Consider the following 18,557-nt stretch of genomic DNA (forward strand, 5'->3'; position numbering starts at 1 on the left):
ACTTCCTGTGTTTGGTCCAAAGTCTGTGTATGAGTTGGGGGAAAATGTGCTCTTGAGCTTTTTTAAGCACAAATAAAACATAGAAATTTTTTTTTTTTTTAAACAAAGTATATTAGAAATATTATTTATTTACCATAAGGAGTGCAATAGCAAAACTTAGTTTTAATGAGAGTGACTATTTAAGTTTAGAACAACTAATTAGTTGGCTTACTTTAAACCAGAATTGTATGCCACATTTTTGGTCTTTTTTTGTGGATTCAGACCACTCTTTTTTACCAAAGCCCTTTTGTCAAACCCAGTAAGAAGTGTCTAAAAATCAGAACAAATGTGTCAAGCAAGACAGAATTCTGCCATATTTTCAATAGCAAATGTAGGTCTCTCTCTCTCTACTGAAAATGACATCTAGTAATGTGTGGTTTTCCATGCGATTCCCCCAAAACCCTGCCCCTTACCTAACCCTAACGCGCTTTAATGCACCACAAATAAAGGGGATGGAGACTTAATTTTGGTACCTAACAAGGATTAAGAATCTAGTAAACAAAAGGGAAATATGCTGTATGACCGGAAACACAACATGAAACAGGATAAGCTGTAACTACTGTATTCACCATAGCATGGTTGTTTACAACATTGCTGGGAATGAAGTGTAATCATTAACCTACTGATCCAGTTTAACTCTACAACTTCCTGGAAGACAAACAATAACAGATATCCCTTATAAACATATCTGCCTCTGTTAGACAGTCATGTGATGGTTCTAGCACAAATTAACATGTTGAGTGCTGAAAGTAACCTTTCAGAGACTGAGTTGTGCCTAATGGAAATATATCGCCATCTAGTGTGGAACTTTTGAAACTGCATGCAACATTTCTGGGACAATAATATTATTCTTTGTGCTCCGTTTTCCCTGTTTTTGAATATATTCTGTACACTTTAATCCTAGAGTAGACTGTACTCGGTCCATGATGGAAGTTATAGTCCAGGGGCTGAGGTGCAGATCGCATCGGGTGATTCTGCAGAGACCCGCTGCGATCCGCATTTATTAAGATAACAAGCCTGCCTTACATGCGTCTCCACTGCGCTGCCACCGGCTTCTATATACAGCTGTCATAATTCACAATCCCCACCGCCGGGAGAGGGGAGCTCTGATTGGTAGATAGCTATTCACCAATCAGAGCTCCCGTATTCCTGTGGCGGGGATTCTGAATTATGTCAGTGTATATAGGAGCGCTTTTTAATTTAAAAGTGGATCGCAGCAGATCATTCTCTGGAGATCTGTTGCGATCCGCCTTTATTAACCATACAAGCCGGCCTTACCTGCGTCTACACTGCGCTCCCTGCCAGCTTGTATATACACTGTCATAATTCATAATCGCCGCCGGAACACGGGAGCTCTGATTGGTGGATAGCTATTGACCAATCAGAGCTCCCCTCTCCCGGTGGTGATTATGAATTAATACAGTGTATATAGGAATGCAGTGTAGACGCATGTACTGCCGGCTTTTTAACTTAAATGCGGATCGCAGCAGATCATTCTCTGGAGATCTGTTGCGATCCCCATTTATTAACTATACAAACCGGCTTTACATGCGTCTCCACTGCGCTGCCGCCGGCTTCTATATACACTGTCATAATTCATAATCGCCGCTGTTACACGGGAGGTCTGATTGGTGGATAGCTATTGACCAATCAGAGCTCCCCTCTCCCGGCGGCGGGGATTATGAATTATGACAGTCTATATAGAAGCCGGCAGTACATGCATCTACACTGCGCTGCCACCGGCTTCTATATACACTGTCATAATTGTTTTCTTAATAAATGCGGATCCCAGTGGGTCTCTGCAGAATGACCCGGTGCGATCTGCACCTCAGCCCCTGGACTATAACTCCCATCATGGGCAGAGTCTGTCCATGATGGAAGTAGTAGTCCTAAGAGTCCTGCAGCCGGGGGATGTGCAAGTGCCATCCCTCAGCAGCGCTGCGGTACTACAACTACTCCCATCATGGGACAGACTCTGTCCCATGATAGTAGTAGTAATCCAAGGGCAGAGGGACAGATCTCTGTTCACATTATGAGTTTTGCATAATGGGAACAGAGCCTTTCTGGCAGTGTGTTCCCAAACAGGGAGACTCCAGCTGTTGCTTAACTACAGCCCCCACATGATGGGAGTTGTAGTTTAGCAACAATTGCCATCTTCCCAGGGGAGAAAAAAAAAATATGTAACCCATATTTCTTGTTTTTCTTTTCTTCTCATTTCAGATACGTGAATGCGGAGGACTACATCAGATTCGGTGGACTGCGACGATGACCAGCGTTTTTTTTATTATTTCAATAAAATGGTTAACGAGGGCTGTCTCTTGTTTTTTTATAATTGAATTTTCAGGGTTAGTAGTGGAAGCTGTCTTATAGACAGAATCCATTACTAAGCCGGGGCTTAGTGTTAGCCCCAAATTCAGCTAGCGCTAACCTCCAATTATTACCCTGCTACCCACCGCCACAGGGATTCCGGGAAGAGTTGGTACCAACAGGCCCGAAGCATCAAAAATGGCGCGCCTGGGCCTAGGCGGTAACAGGCTGGTGTTATTTAGGCTGGGGAGGGCCAGTAAAAATGATCCTCGCCCAACCTGGTAACGTCAGGCTTTTGCTGCTTGGTTGGTATCTGGCTGATACTAAAAATAGGGGGAACCCTATGTGTTTTTTTTTTTTTTTTTTACAAATAAATTTAAAAAAAAAGTGTGTGGTTCCCTCATTTTTTCAGTATCAGCCAGATACCATCCAAGCAGCAACAAGCCTGACATTACCAGGGTGGGCGAGGACCATTGTTACTCTCCAGCCTAAATAACGCTAGCCTGTTACCGCCTAGGCCAAGGAGTGCCATTTTTGACGCTCTGGGCCTGTTGGTACCAGCTCTTCCCGGAACCCCTTTGGCGGTGGGTGCCAGGGTAATAATTGCAGGTTAGCGCTAGCTGTTTTGGGGACTAACGCTAAACCCCAGCTTAGTAATGGATTCTGTCTACAAGACGCATTCCACTACTAAGCCTGAAAATTCAATTATAAAAAAAACACAAGACATTGAAAAAAATAAATAAATAAATAAAAAAAATAAAAATCCCCCACAGCCCTCGTTAACCCTTTTATTGACATTTAAAAAAAAAACACTGTTAATCGTCGCAATTCACAAAATCTAGCATAGTCCTCCGCATTCACGTATCTAAATTTAAAAGAAAAAATACAAAAAGTCTAGTAAATTTTTTTTTGTTTCCACACACCAACAAAAACGCAAGAAAAACTGAAAAAAAGCAGGAAAAAGCTGGGACAGTTTTTCTGGCGTTTTTTATGATGGACAAAAAACATCAATGGAATCCCGGCCTCAAAGCAATAGAACAAAATCCTTACGTCCACTTTTCCTGTGAGGTAGAGAAGGAATGTACGGTAGGGGGGGGGGGGGGGGTGAGTTTCTATATCTGCACAAGATTTATCAAAGGAGTGCACAGCCTGTGTAAATCCTGAGCAAGAGTGTACAATAGACAAGCAGTGTAAAGGGGTAGAACCGTGTCTACAATAGACACCTAATGATAAATGTCCCCCGATCTGTATACACAAGTAATATGGAGAAAATTGTGATTAATCTGTGGTCAGTTCAGAAAAGTAGATGTGAGACACTGTAACCACTGGTATGTAACCACTGTTTGGCAGACACTGGTACAGATCAAGGGATTTTACCCTTTGGAAGCCAATGTTAAACAGTAGGTGAGGAATGTAAAGCTGAAAGCAGGCAGGATATAATAGTATATTTGTATTTACAGGAGACTCCGGTTTTGGTAAATAAAAGGTTATTTATCATATAATTAATTTATTAATAAGGTACCACTGCCCTTGCAGAGATACAGCTAGTGTAAGGAGTCTTACAAGCAATAATCTGGGAAAAATAAGCAAATTATTGTAGGTCTCCTTAAGAATGAAGAAAATGGTCTCTTTATTTACAAAATTTGGACAGCTACCCTCAAAAAGACAGTATTCCCCAACCTGTGGCTCTCCAGTTCTTCCAAAACTATAATTCCCAGAATGCCCTTCATGATAGGAGCCACAGATAGAGAGCCACAGATTGGGGGAAAACTGCTCTAAGACTATGTTTGACCCAATCAAGAGCCTTGACACATGTCTAGAGATATAAGCCAAATAAGAGACACTCTACTGTACACACCTGTTTCAAAGTTCTAGTATCTTATACACAGCATCACATAAGTATACCCTCACATTTGTTAATATTTTATTATATCTTTTCATGTGACAACACTGAAGAATTAACACTGTGCTACAATGTAAAGTAGTGAGTGCATAGTCTGTATAACAGTGTTTAATGTTGTGTCCCCTAAAAATAACTCAACACACAAACCATTAATGTCTAAACCTTGCCAACCAAAGTTTCAATATTTTGAATGCCCACCAGTATTTCCCAGTACTGCCTTAAATGGGCACTGTCAGATATAAAAACTTTTTATATGTTGTACATCTTGGAAAAACATTAACCTTTCTAGTATACTTGAGAAGAAAAATGTATTTCCTTTTTATAGAAATCATGGCTTATACAAAAACATCCCATACCATCCAGAACATGATCCTGTCTGGCTGCAGCATCATCATTGTCCAAGCTGAAGCACAGGCAGAGACCAAGTCCAGGAAGTGAGGGTGGGACTAGCACTCATAGTTACATAGTTACATAGTTAGTATGGTCGAAAAAAGACATATGTCCATCAAGTTCAACCAGGGAATTAAGGGGTAGGGGTGTGGCGCTCTTCTGTGCTCACTCCAATCCCATCAGACTGCAGCATGCAAAGAAAGGAGGTGTTACAGAACAGCCTGCAGTGATTGGCTAAGGAGACTCAGAACGGCATATGGTCTGAGCACTGAAAGGCTGAAAAACAATTCTTCCCACCCCTATAACCTCTGCAGAAATATTGACAGCACTCATACGTCTATTTCCCAAACACAACCTCTGGATAGGATGCCGAACATGTACACTCAACTACTTGATTGGCCAAGGTTAGGCCTGTTCTAAGTGGAACCTGTCTTGTACAACCACTGTATGATCTTGCCCACCCAGCTGCAGCTCAATTCCAGCATCTAGGCAATCTTCTCATAGCCTAGGCCATCTTTATATAGAGAAAAAAAAAAAATTCAGATCCTCAGAAAGTTCTTTGCGATGAGGTGCCATGCTGAACTTTCAGTGACTAGTATTAGAGAGTGTGAGAACAATGACAATTTAATACACCAACTTTCCATTCACACCTGAGACCTTGTAACACTAACAAGTCACATGACACTGGAGAGAATAAGTTGCCAATTGTGCCCAACTTGGACATTTCCACTAAGGGCTGTACACTTTTGTTGCCAAGGTTTAGACATTCATGGCTATGTGTTGATTTATTTTGAGGGGACACAACATTAAACATTGTTAAGCTGGGTTCACACCATGTTTTCTTAAATACGGTTCCCGTATACGGTTTGGAGGAGGGGGGCGGGGCTTAATCGCGGCGCCCGCACTCAGCCGTATTCGGGAACCGTATTTAATGCAAGTCTATGAGCCGACCGGAGTGAACCGCAGCCTCCGGTCGGCTTCGTTTTCGGCCGTATGCGGTTTCCCGACCGCAGGCAAAAACGTGGTCGACCACGTTTTTTGCCTGCGGTCGGGAAACCGCATACGGCAGAAAACGAAGCCGACCGGAGGCTGCGGGTCACTCCGGTCGGCTCATAGACTTGAATTAAATACGGTTCCCGAATACGGCTGAGTACGGGCGCCGCGGTTAAGCCCCGCCCCCTCCTCCAAACCGTATACGGGAACCGTATTTAAGAAAACATGGTGTGAACCCAGCCTTATACAGGATGTGCACTCCAGTAAATAGCAGAATGTCACTTCTTCAGTAAATATTCCAACAACAGAGTATACTCGTCACTCCTGTGTGTGTGCTACAGTGAACTTTCTTATGGATGTATATCCACACTCCCTTCAGGTAGCACTGACAGGTGGTGCTCACTGACTATATGATAGTTGCAATGTCAAATATTTTTGATAAGATAGAAAATCATGGCACTCACCCACGTCATGTCTTCTTTAGAGCTTTATTCCAACAACAGGACAAAGGCAATGGTGGGGTTGCTTCGCTGGGCGACGGTGACCGTTTTGCCCTCTGCACAGCGCATCAACTGGCCCAGGGCCAGTTGATGCGTTATGCAGAGCGCGAAACAGTCACCCAGCAAAGCAACCCCGCCGTTGCCTTTGTCCTGTTCAAGCACTGATGTATGTGATATTTATTGTTGGAATAAAGATCTAAAGAAGACCTGACGTGGGTGAGTGCCCTGATTTTCTATCTTATCGGAAATATAATTTCTTCAGTGTTGTCACGAGGGGTGTACTCACGTATGTAAAATACTACATCCCTAGCAATGTTTCAAAACTTGTTTTGGGGTTAAACACTGACTTATGGGATACCTTATGGTAGGTGTACTGAAGATATAGTTGTATTCTTTTGGAGCCAGTTAACATGATCATGAGAAGAAAAATGTAAATTGTTTTCAAAACCCTTTCTGTATCAATATGTCTTTGTTTTCAAAAAATTTCTAGTAGTCATTTAAAGGTGTAGCGCAGTGAAATATAACTTATCCCCTATCCAAAAGGATAGGGGACAAGTTATAGTTAGCGGGAAGTCCGACCGATGGGACCCCCTGCGATCTCCTGAACAGGGCCCCAGCAGTCTGCTGGAAGCGGCCATACTGACCCCCGCAGGAAGCCGCGGTTGACATGGCATACATGGAAGAGGGGTCACGGCTTCCAGCAGACTGCCGGGGCCCCGTTCAGGGGATCGTGGGGGGAAGGGGGGTCCCAGCTGTCGGACCCCCCACAATCTATAACTCATCCTCTATCCTTTAAATAGGGGATACGTTATTTTTCACTCCAGAACTCCTTTGATGTGAACCTTTATTATTTATTTACTTCTAATGTATACAAATTGTTCCTAGTTAAGTGATGGACACACAGTTGCGCATTGTAATGTGTGCGTACATTACTAGACAGGGTAATCAACATTACATAGAGATAAAACTACAGAATTTAAAAGTGGCTCTCATTTTCCAACACATTCTTAAGGATTTTAAAAGAAAATTAGAGGAAGATCATCGTGTTACAGCATCTGATCAGTGCAGACACTTACCTCTCCTGTGATGGGGTTTGTGCCAAATTTCTTTATCCAAGGAACAATGCTCCTACAAAACAGAAATAAACTAATTTTATATTTTATATATATATATATATATATATATATATATATATATATATATATATATATATAAACTCAAGTTCACAGTTTTTTCTACTCACCGTAAAATCTCTCTCTTAGCCTTCATTGGGGGACACAGAGGCCATGGGAATTATACGGCTGACACTAGGCAAAAAAAAAGAAGTCGGCTCCTCCCAGCAGGATATACCCACCCACAGGCACTGAGCTAATCAGTTGTGTCACAAAGCAGTAGGAGAAGCCAAAACGCAAAAGGAGCAGATGTCCGAAGGACATCAAAAGTACCGTAATAACAGGCAACAACCTGACAAGATAACCATATATGGGTTGGTGCTTTGTCCCCCAATGAAGGCTACAAGAAAGAGATTTTACGGGGAGTACAAAAATAAATAAATCTCCTTTTCTTGGTCAGCTTATTGGGCCTGCTGGGCCGAACCTGTCCTGGCAGGAAAGCAGAAAACACCTGAAAAGACGCAGGACTACCGAGGCCTGGCCAGAACGTGGAACAGAGAGAAATAAAAAGAACCCCAAATGCAGAAGATATCCATCTAAACAAGGCCAACATGACAAGGAAAAGCTACTTCCAGAAGAGAAAATCGCCGGAGAGGCTTGAAGAGAGAGCCCTGACAGGAGGCCAACCACAACCATAGGACAGAGGTTGGGGAGAGAGAACGACAAGGAAAAAAAAAAAAAAAAAAAAAAAACACATTCGTGCAGCAAGAAGGCAAGACTCAGAAGACCAGAGCCGCTAGAATGGGACGAAGAAAGAAATAAGGCAAAACTCATGTACCGTCCCGAGCACATGAAGAAACCATCTAGGAAGAAGGCTAGGGCAAGATGCACCCGACGACCCGAACCGAGAGGTCCAGACTCAAATCCTCAATCCTAAAGCCACCCCGTGCAAAAAACGGATGGAAGAGAGAACCCAAGACTACGCCGCATAGCAAGAGCGTGGAAAAGAACAAGCGACAAGGTGGACTACGCCCGTAGATGATGTGCGAAACGGCCAGACTGGGCAACCAGGACGACCAGCAGGCCCTCTACCCCTCTACCCCACTATCCAGGCCCCTCCTACTCCGGGAGAAGGAGGAATGCAAAGAGACTGAAGGGAGGGAGCAGAGCCATCCGAAACACTGGAGCCACCGCCCAGAGAAACAGAGGATCCCTGATCAAGGAAGAAATGGAGGGACCCTGGAGTCCCAAACAAGGAGAGGCAGAGAACATCAAGCCAGAGTGAACACTCCAGCTGACGAGCACCTAGGCCGGGGCAGGACATGGAGTGGCAAACAAAGATAGCTGCTGCAGAGAAACGGCGGAGAAGAGCGGGACCGGAACCCCGCCAAGGTCAGAGACAAGAACCCCCAGAATGGCGGAAGCATGAGGAAAAACACTCCGGAGCACAAGGCATGGAAAGGGCACCTGGAAGAGAGCCAAAGGCAAGGAGAGCCTGAAAAGGCAAAATACAGAGGGAGAGGGACCTGAATGACTCTGGGGCCGCCAGGGAAGAGTGACCTACCCTAGGGGAGAATAGCAGCCAAGAGAAAAATGCACTGCTACCCCTTAGGTAACCATGCCGCCCGAAACTCGCAGACACAAGAGACTAGGGGATATACAAGGCCGATCAAGCAGGAGATTCCAATGGTCAGACACCGAGAAGAAGACAGAGGAGACCCAGTGAGCTGTCAACCGAACCAAAGTAACAAGGATAGGTAAAAAAGACATGACCAGCGCCCGGGAGGGCGCCCCCCTAGACTGGTGGGCACACACAGTAAAATTGGCACACTCCAAAAAAGGAGGAGTGACTGGCCACAGCCAAGACTGTAGGAACCCCAGGGAGCCAAAGGTATCCTGAACAGAGAGGCCTCAAGAGGAAGGCCTAGAGGCACTCTAAGCAGAAAGAGCGCTGGAGAGTAAGAGCAGAGAACAGAGCCTTCACATCCAGAAGTAAGCACAAGGACCACCAGGATGGCTTCCAAGCAAGACATACCCCAACAAGGAGAGCGAGGGCAGCGCAAGAGGCTGGAGAAGCCAGGGTATGGACCTGGCAAGAACCACCAGAACCCCTACCAGAGGAAGAGGGGAGACAACAGGAACTGCCCTGGCAGGACCAACAAGTGCCCCAAAGAGGGTCTATGCGAAAGCTAGGACGGCAACAGGTGGACGGAAACAGCTGAAACTAAGCCAAATCCAGCAGAACTTCGCCAAAAAAGGGGGCAGGAGCTAAATAAGGAAACTCTCCGATACTGGGAGATCAGGGGACAATGGCTGCAAAAGCAAGAACCATACAAGGGCCACACAACCCCTTAGAACAAAGGGGAAGTGCAATGGCTGAACCCCCATAGTAAACACCCACTAAGCTACCCCCAAGCCAGTAGCGGAAGGGTTCAACGAGATGGCTGAAACCAGCAATTTTGATAGGACATTTACGCACGCGGCGATACCAAATATGTTTATTTTTTTTTAAATGTTTATGCTTTTTGGGGGTAAAATGGGAAAAACTGACAATTTTCATTTTTATTGGGGGAGGGAATTTTTAACTTTTTTTACTTTTTATTTTTACATTTTTCAACTTATTTTTTTATTTATTATTATTATTATTATTATTTTTTTTTTTTTTTACACTTTTTATGTCCCCATAGGGGACTATCTATAGCAATCCTTTGATTGCTAATACTGTGCAGTGCTATGCATAGGACACAGCACTGCTCATTATTATCGGTGATGTTCTGCTCTGGTCTGCTCAATCGCAGACCAGAGCAGAAGACCCCGGGAGACAGCCGGAGCTAGGTAAGGGGACCTCCAGCTGTCATGCTGGATGATCAGATCCCCGCGGCAGCGCTGCGGGCAATCCGATCATCCAATCAAAGTGCCGCAATGCCGCAGATGCCGTGATCTGTATTGATCACAGCATCGGAGGGGTTAATGGGGGACATCCGCGCGATCGTGGATGTCGGCCATTACCGGTGGGTCCCCGGCTGCTGCTAGCAGCCGGAACCTGCCGTGTATGACGCGAGCACCCTTCCGATGCTCGCGGTCATACACAGGACGTAAATGTACGTCCTGGTGCGGGAAGTCCCGCCAAACCAGGACGTACATTTACGTCCGTGGTCGTTAAAGGGGTACTCCGGTGAAAAACTTTATTATTTTTTATTTTATTTAAATAAATCAACTGGTGCCAGAAAGTTAAACAGATTTGTAAATTACTTCTATTAAAAAAATCTTAATCCTTCCTGTACTTATGAGCTCCTGAATACTACAGTGGAAATTCTTTTCCATTTGAAACACAGCTGTCTGCTGACATCATGAGCACAGTGCTCTCTGCTGACATCTCTGTCCATTTTAGGAACTGTCCCTAGTAATAGGAAATCCCCATAGCAAACATATGCTGTTCTGGACAGTTCCTAAAATGGACAGAGATGTCAGCAGAGAGCACTGTGCTCATGATGTCAGCAGACAGCTCTGAGCTTCAAAAAGAAAAGAATTTCCGCTGTAGTATTCAGCAGCTAATAAGTACAGGAACTTTCTGGCACCAGTTGATTTAAAAAAAATAAAAATAAAATAAAAATAAAAGTTTTTCACCTGAGTATCCCTTTAAATACACAGCAAGAGGTGGTTGAAAAAGAAGGCGTGATATAAAGGGAAGACAAACTTTTCTTTTGTATCCACTCCTGTGTTTAGCCCAAAAGACTCCATGAGAAACTACATATGTAAATCCAGCTAAATCTTCACATATAAAGTTTTGTGCCCTGAGCCCGAAAAGAGGCACTCTGTGTGCAGTATTGCTAGGGAAGAATATCTCTGCTATAGAGCATCCAATAAAGCATGCCCTAATGCTACAAAGTGGCTCCATATATTAAGGTTGTCATAATATGGTTCGATGGAACTTATGCAGAGCCCTACTATTAGTGTATATGCCCTAGGTTTACACAACAAATGTTTACAAAGATAATACACCAAAGAAATAAATACTAGCCAACAGAGGGAAGTAGAGTACATCAGACAAAAATCTTTATTTAGAAAAAAAATACATATATAAACATGTATTAAAAATAGAAATGGCACAGTAGGATAACAACATGGAAGGTAGTAACACACATTAAAGCTCACAGTAAAGATAAATACCTCATGCTGTGGTACAGAATATAAGACCACAGTGGTGAATAGCCAGACAGGGTAAATAATGTAATAGACCAGTACCAGATGATATAAGAAACCTTACTTGGGTATATGCTGAACCCCTACATGTTTTGCTCTGTCGAGCTTCCTCAGGTTTTTTTTTTATCTTTGCCGTGAGCTTTAATGTGTGTTACTACCTTCCCTGCTGTATGCCTTCCATGTTGTTATCCTACAGTGCCATTTCTATTTTAAAAAGTTTTTTTATATGTATTTTTTCTAAATAAAGATTTTTGTCAGATTTACTATACTTACCTCTTTTGGCCAGTATTTATTTCTTTGGTGTGTTATTCTATCTTTTAGTACTAGCATATTACTTACCTTGTAGTGGCTAGTCCCTACAGGATGTCTTTAGGAGTATAAAAGTTTACAAAGCCAAAGAGGAATCAAGATTTTTTTTATTTTTTATTATTAAGTAATGCCAACAAGGATTAAAGTCATCTTGTAACTAACACCTTGTAGTCCCCACATATATCTCTATGTCACAGTATTTACTCTCCCCTCATCTTCCCTGTGTATCAGGTATTACTGACCTCACATCTCCCCCCCGTGTGTCAGTTATTAATGTCCCCCATCTTGTTTCCTATGTGTTAGTTATTACTGTCCCCCCCAAACTTCACCCAGTGTGTCAATTATTACTGTCCCCTCATCTACAACCCCCCCCCCCTTGTGTCACAGTTCTGCCTTTCGCTGACCACAGGCAGAACTTGGGGAATGGGGAATATCAGCGCAGGAACATGGGCAGAGATAAAACTTTTTTTTTTTTTTTGTGGAATGGGCTGACAAACCGTGGGTTCTTAGTCAAGGCATTATATATATATATATATATATATATATATATATATATATATATATATATATATATATATATATATATGGAAAAGCTAGTGAAGAAGTTTAATTTGACATTGTGAATTTAATTTAAAAAAATCCATATAAATAAATATACTTACAGCAAATCAAACACTATTCCATCAGGAGTGCAGACAGGATATTCATAAGGCTGCAAAGACAAGCTAAAACCAAGTGTTCAATCATTATTGGGAAGTCCAAATAACGTTTTGGAATAATAACGATAAACAATATCTGAGTGAATATTCTTCTATATGAAGCTAACTTCAAAACAGATAAATAGAGAGATAGGTCAGGTCATCAATATTGGATCAGTACGCTGCAGACACCCAGCCCCCCTGCCAATCAGCTGTTCAGTAGAGCCAGGGTACCTAGATGTTCACAGTAAACAGAGCTGGAAGCAATTGGTAGTATAGTGGTCATGCTGGGTTACTGAAGCTCAGCACCCAATAATATATTTTCTTTACAATTACATCTTTGACAAAATAAAATATTATGAAACCTTAAATAAAAGTAAGAAAATGTATAAATCATACCTGCAGTGATCAAATGGTAAGCGTCTAAAGTTCGACTTTGGAATATCTGTTCAGCAAAAAAATAAAAAATAATAATTTGTGATGTTTACATAGATTTAATGGATATTTTATTGGCAATAAGTAAACTTAAAAAAAAAAAAAAAGTGCAGTTAAAGGAGAACTCCGGCATAGGAAAGTTATGGTCCATACTGCCAGTAGTAAAAAAAATACCGGCAACCAGGTTGAGGATCGCGGCGGAGGCCGGAACCGGTTACCGGAGGCAATGGGGGAGCGAAGGAAGGTATGTACCGTTTATTTTTTTACTGTAGGCAGTATGGACGATAATTTTCCTATTCCGGAGTTCTCCTTTAAAGGGAGAACATATACAGTTAAAGGGGATCCAATGACTTTTTAATTGATGGGCTTTCCTAAGAAAGTCCTGAAAACCCCCTTTAGGTGTAATAATTTTACTGCATATTCAAATCTATAGACTATAGAGGAGATTTATTAACACCTGTTTAGAAGAAGAGTGGTGCAGTTGCCCACAGTAACCAGAATGTTTCTTAGGTTTTTAAAAAGGTCTCTGAAACATGAAAAAAGCCATCTGATTGGTTGCTATGGGCAACTGCACCACTCTTTGCACATCTGACCCGGCCATTTTTTGCAATTCTGACCACTGTCACTTTAAACATTAATAACTCTGGAATGCTTTTAGTTATCATTCTGATTCCGAGATTGTTTTTTCGTGACATATTCTACTTTAACTTAGTGGTAAAAATTTTGTGGTAACTTGCATCCTTTCTTGGTGAAAATCCCAAAATTTGATGAAAAATTAGAAAATTTAGCATTTTTCTAACTTTGAAGCTCTCTGCTTGTAATGAAAATGGATATTCCAAATATTATTTTATTTTATTCACATATACAATATGTCTACTTTATATTTGCATCATAAAATTGACGAGTTTTTACTTTTGGAAGACACCAGAGGGCTTCAAAGTTCAGCAGCAATTTTCCAATTTTTCACAAAATTTCCAAAATCACAATTTTTCAGGGACCAGTTCAGGTTTGAAGTGGATTTGAAGGGTCTTCATCTTAGAAATACCCCACAAATGACCCCATTATAAAAACTGCACCCCCCAAAGTATTCAAAATGACATTCAGTCAGCATTTTAACCCTTTAGGTGTTTCACAGGAATAGCAGCAAAGTGAAGGAGAAAATTCACAATCTTCATTTTTTACACTCGCATGTTCTTGTAGACCCAATTTTTTAATTTTTACAAGGGGTAAAAAGGAGAAAATATTTGTAGCCCAATTCCTCTCGAGTAAGCACATACCTCATATGTCTATGTAAAGTGTTCGGCTGGCACAGTAGAGGGCTCAGAAGGGAAGGAGCACAAGGGGATTTTGGAGCGTACGTTTTTCTGAAATGGTTTTTGGGGGGCATGTTGCATTTAGGAAGCCCCTATGGTGCCAGAACAGGAAAAAAAAACACATGGCATACCATTTTGGAAACTAGACCCCTTGAGGAACGTAACAAGGAATAAAGTGAGCCTTAATACCCCACAGGTGTTTCACGACTTTTGCATATGTAAAAAAAAATTTAAAAAAATTTCAATAAAATGTGTGTTTCCCCCCAAATTTCACATTTTTGCAAGGGTTAATAGCAGAAAATACCCCCCAAAATTTGTAACCCCATCTCTTCCGAGTATGGAGGTACCCCATAAGTTGACCTGAAGCGCACTACGGGCGAACTACAATGCTCAGAAGAGAAGGAGTCATATTTGGCTTTTTGAGAGCAAATTTTGCTTTTGGGGGCTTGTCGCATTTAGGAAGCCCCAATGGTGCCAGAACAGCAAAATAACCCCCACATGGCATACCATTTTGGAAACTAGACCCCTTGAGGAACGTAACAAGGGGTAAAGTGAGCATTTACTCCCCCACTGGTGTCTGTCAGATCTTTGGAACAGTGGGCTGTACAAAATTTTTTATTTGCGCAGCCCCCTGTTCCAAAGATCTGTCAGACACCAGTGGGGTGTAAATTCTCACTGCACCCCTCATTACATTCCGTGAGGGGTGTAGTTTCCGAAATGGGGTCACATGTGGGTTTTTTTTTTTTTGCGTTTGTCAAAACCGCTGTAACAATCAGACACCCCTGTGCAAATCACCTCAAATGTACATGGTGCACTCTCCCTTCTGGGTCTTGTTGTGCGCCCCCAGAGCACTTTGCGCCCACATATGGGGTATCTCCGTAGTCGGGAGAAGTTGCATTACAAATTTTGGGGGGCTTTTTTCCACTTTTACCTCTTGTCAAAATGAAAAGTATAGGGCAACGCCAGCATGTTAGTGTAAAAAATTTATTTTTTTACACTAACATGCTGGTGTAGACCCCAACTTCACCTTTTCATAAGGGGTGAAAGGAGAAAAAGACCCCCAAAATTTGTAAGGCAATTTCTCCCGAGTACGGCGATACCCCATATGTGACCCTAAACTGTTGCCTTGAAATACGACAGGGCTCTGAAGTGAGAGCGCCATGCGCATTTGAGGCCTGAATTAGGGATTTGCATAGGGGTGGATATAGGGGTATTCTACGCCAGTGATTCCCAAACAGGGTGCCTCCAGCTGTTGCAAAACTCCCAGCATGCTTGGACAGTCAACGGCTGTCCGGCAATACTGGGAGTTGTTGTTTTGCAACAGCTGGAGGCTCCATTTTGAAAACAGTGGCGTACCAGACGTTTTTCATTTTTATTGGGGAGGGGGGCTGTGTAGGGGTATGTGTATATGTAGTGTTTTTTACTTTTTATTTTATTTTGTGTTAGTGTAGTGTTTTTAGGGTACAGTCGCACAGGCAGGGGTGGTTACAGCGATTTTCCCGCTAAGAGTTTGAGCTGCCGCGCAAAATTTGCTGCATCGCAAACTTGCAGCCTGATACTCACTGTAAGCCCCCTGCCCATGTGAATGTACCCTGTACATTCACAAGGGGGGGACCTCCAGCTGTTGCAAAACTACAACTCCCAGCATGCACAGTCTATCAGTGCATGCTGGTAGTTATAGTTTTGCAACAGCTGGAGGCACACAGGTTGGGAAACACTGAGTTAGGAAACAGACAATGTTTCCCAACCAGTGTGCCTCCTGTTGTTGCAAAACCACAACTCCCAAACATTCTCAGGCATGCTGGGAGTAGTAGTTCGGCAACATCTTTAGAGCCAGATGTTGCCAAACTACAACTCCCAGGATGCTTGGAGTTGTAGTTTGCAACATCTGGAGGACTACAGTTTGCAGACCACTAATACAGTGGTTCCCAATCTGTGCCCTTCCAGATGTTGCAAAACTACAACTCCCAGTATGCCAAAACTGTCCAGACATGCTGGGAGTTGTAGTTCTGCAACATCTGAAGGGCCAGATGTTACAGAACTACAACTCCCAGCATGCCTGGACAGTAAGGGCATGCTGAGAATGTGTAGTTTTGCAACATCTGGAAGGGCACAGTGGTCTCCAAACTGTGGACCTCCAGATGTTGCAAAACTGCAACTCCCAGCATGCCCAGATGCCAAGGGCTGTCTGGGCATGCTGGGAGTTGTAGTATATAGGGTCCCAATACAGCAATGCATGTCGCTTTACGGCGACGTGCATTGCTGTAAAGGGCCCGACCGCGGCTGAAGATCTACTCACCTGTCGCCGCCATCTTCCCCGCCGGGATCCGGGTCTTCAGGGACGAGGTAAGTACCGGGGCCGGGCCCCAGCACTCCCCCGTCCCCCGCCGCGTCCTCCAGTCTTCCTCCCGTCCTCTCCGGACTTCCAGGGGCCGGGCAGGACGGGAGGAAGTAACCGCCCCTCCCCCCTGCGATTGGTCGGTTAACTAACCGAAGAATCGCAGGGGATCAGAGGAGGTGGCAGGCTTGCCACCTCGCTCCTATGCCTTAGCATGGTCCTGGCTGTCTGTGACAGCCGGGATCATGCGAAATTACCGGGCGGTCGGGTCCCAGAGAGCCGATCAGCCCGGTATCGCCGCAGATCGCAAGGGCGATTTCCCTTGCGATTTGCGGCGATCGCCGACATGGGGGGCCTACATGGCCCCCCTCGGCATTTGCCCTAGATCCCTGCTGAAGGATTTCAGCAGGGATCCGCTTCCGATCTCCGCCGGGTGAGCGGCGGAGACCAGGAAAAGACATGACGTATGCATACGTCATGGGTCCTTAAGACCCAGGGTGTGATGACGTATGCATACGTCATGGGTCCTTAAGAGGTTAAACACATTCATGTTGATAATTTTAAAAGCAAGTGAATGGGAAAGTGTCTGTTAATTACACAAGGAACACTATATTAAACATTTTATTTGGTGACAGCCTCTTGAAAGACACTTTATTGCCCCATACAGCTCATACCTGCTTTCTTTCCTCCATAAAAGTTAGTATACTCTGCACAGGTAATGTACCTAGTAATACAAAGCAGAATTATACATCAGCAAATAGATAATGAAGTAACATAATCCATAATCACGTGAAATGCCGATCAGGATCTGCCCTGAACCTCAGCAATCCTATTGAAAAAAGGACCTTGGAGTATTTCTTTATCCAGCTACACTAGTGTTTCCCAACCAGGGTGCCTCCAGCCAAAGGCTGTCCAGGCATGCTAGGAGTTGTAGTTTTGCAACATCTGGAGGCACCCTGGTTGGGAAAAACTGCTCTACACAATGAATAAATAACAATCTAGTTGCACATGACCTTTTCAAGTATGACCATCCTAACTAACAACACTTCAACAGTATAAGGGATCTATACTGTATAGACTCTACAGAAGATGGTAGAGTATAAAGAAAAGAAATAGGCTAAAAATCATTCATATGAGATGTCAAAATGTAATTCAGACTGTTAACATATATGTAGCTATTAAAGGGGACCTCTCATCAAAAAAACTTTTGATATATTATAGATTAATATATGCAGAATAACTTTACAATTGCATGTTATTAAAAAATATGCTTCTTTCTATTTAATTTTCCACTTTGAAGAAATGACCACTAGGGGTCTCCCTACCAGTCCTGGCAGCAAGCATTTCAGACTCATGCTGGAGTCCTAAACACTACGAGCTGCCAGTCTACTTTGTTCACAAGGGAGAACACTCAGAGCTGCCAGCCTGCTTTGTTCACAGCCTGTTTGGCTGTGAACAAAGCAGGCTGTCAGCTCTAAGCGTTTAGGACTCCAGCATGAGTCAGAAATGCTTGCTGACAGGACTTATCGGGAAAAATACAATAGAAAGAAGCATATCTTTTTTTCTGTCCCTGCCTATTATCCATCTTTCCCTAACCCCCTCCCTGCCTTAAAATTTTTTTTTTACATATTAAAAATGCCTTTTGTCTGCCTGGCAGTGTGCTCACTACCAGGCAGACTTGCTGAACAGGCACCACGTCACTGATGCCTGCTGGGGCCGACACTTTCGCCCGTAGTTCACCTATACATCTATTGGCTGTCAGGGCATGCTGGGAGTTGTAGTGGGGAAACAACTGGAGGCACCCTGTATAGGTGAAAACAGTATCTGTGATGACCGCACATACCGCTCCCCGCCCCGCAGCCCGCAACCCCCCCCCACCCGGCCCCGTTGTGCCGCTAAACCCACTCCCCGGGAGAAGAACAGTCACAGCAGCCCGCAGCCCCCCCCCGGTAAAAGAACAGTGACAGCAGCCCGCAACCCCCCCCTCGCCCCGCCGCTCAACTCACTCCCCCTCACC

The 18,557-nt window shown here is 43.5% G+C and overlaps 1 protein-coding gene across 1 annotated transcript in view; it reads right to left on the bottom strand.

Moving 5' to 3' along the window:
- The window catches only part of PPIL2 (peptidylprolyl isomerase like 2), a 46,751-nt gene that overhangs the window by 25,579 nt on the left and 2,615 nt on the right, over nt 1-18,557 (bottom strand). Inside the window, exons 2-5 of the mRNA XM_056532163.1 lie at nt 17,215-17,264; nt 12,854-12,899; nt 12,419-12,481; nt 7,209-7,260 (exon numbers count right to left, since the gene is read on the bottom strand). Coding sequence (XP_056388138.1) covers nt 7,209-7,260; nt 12,419-12,481; nt 12,854-12,899; nt 17,215-17,264 — 211 coding nt within the window. The remainder of the gene's footprint in view (nt 1-7,208; nt 7,261-12,418; nt 12,482-12,853; nt 12,900-17,214; nt 17,265-18,557) is intronic.

This window comes from Hyla sarda, chromosome 1, assembly GCF_029499605.1.
Source record: "Hyla sarda isolate aHylSar1 chromosome 1, aHylSar1.hap1, whole genome shotgun sequence".
Classification (NCBI taxonomy): domain Eukaryota; kingdom Metazoa; phylum Chordata; class Amphibia; order Anura; family Hylidae; genus Hyla; species Hyla sarda.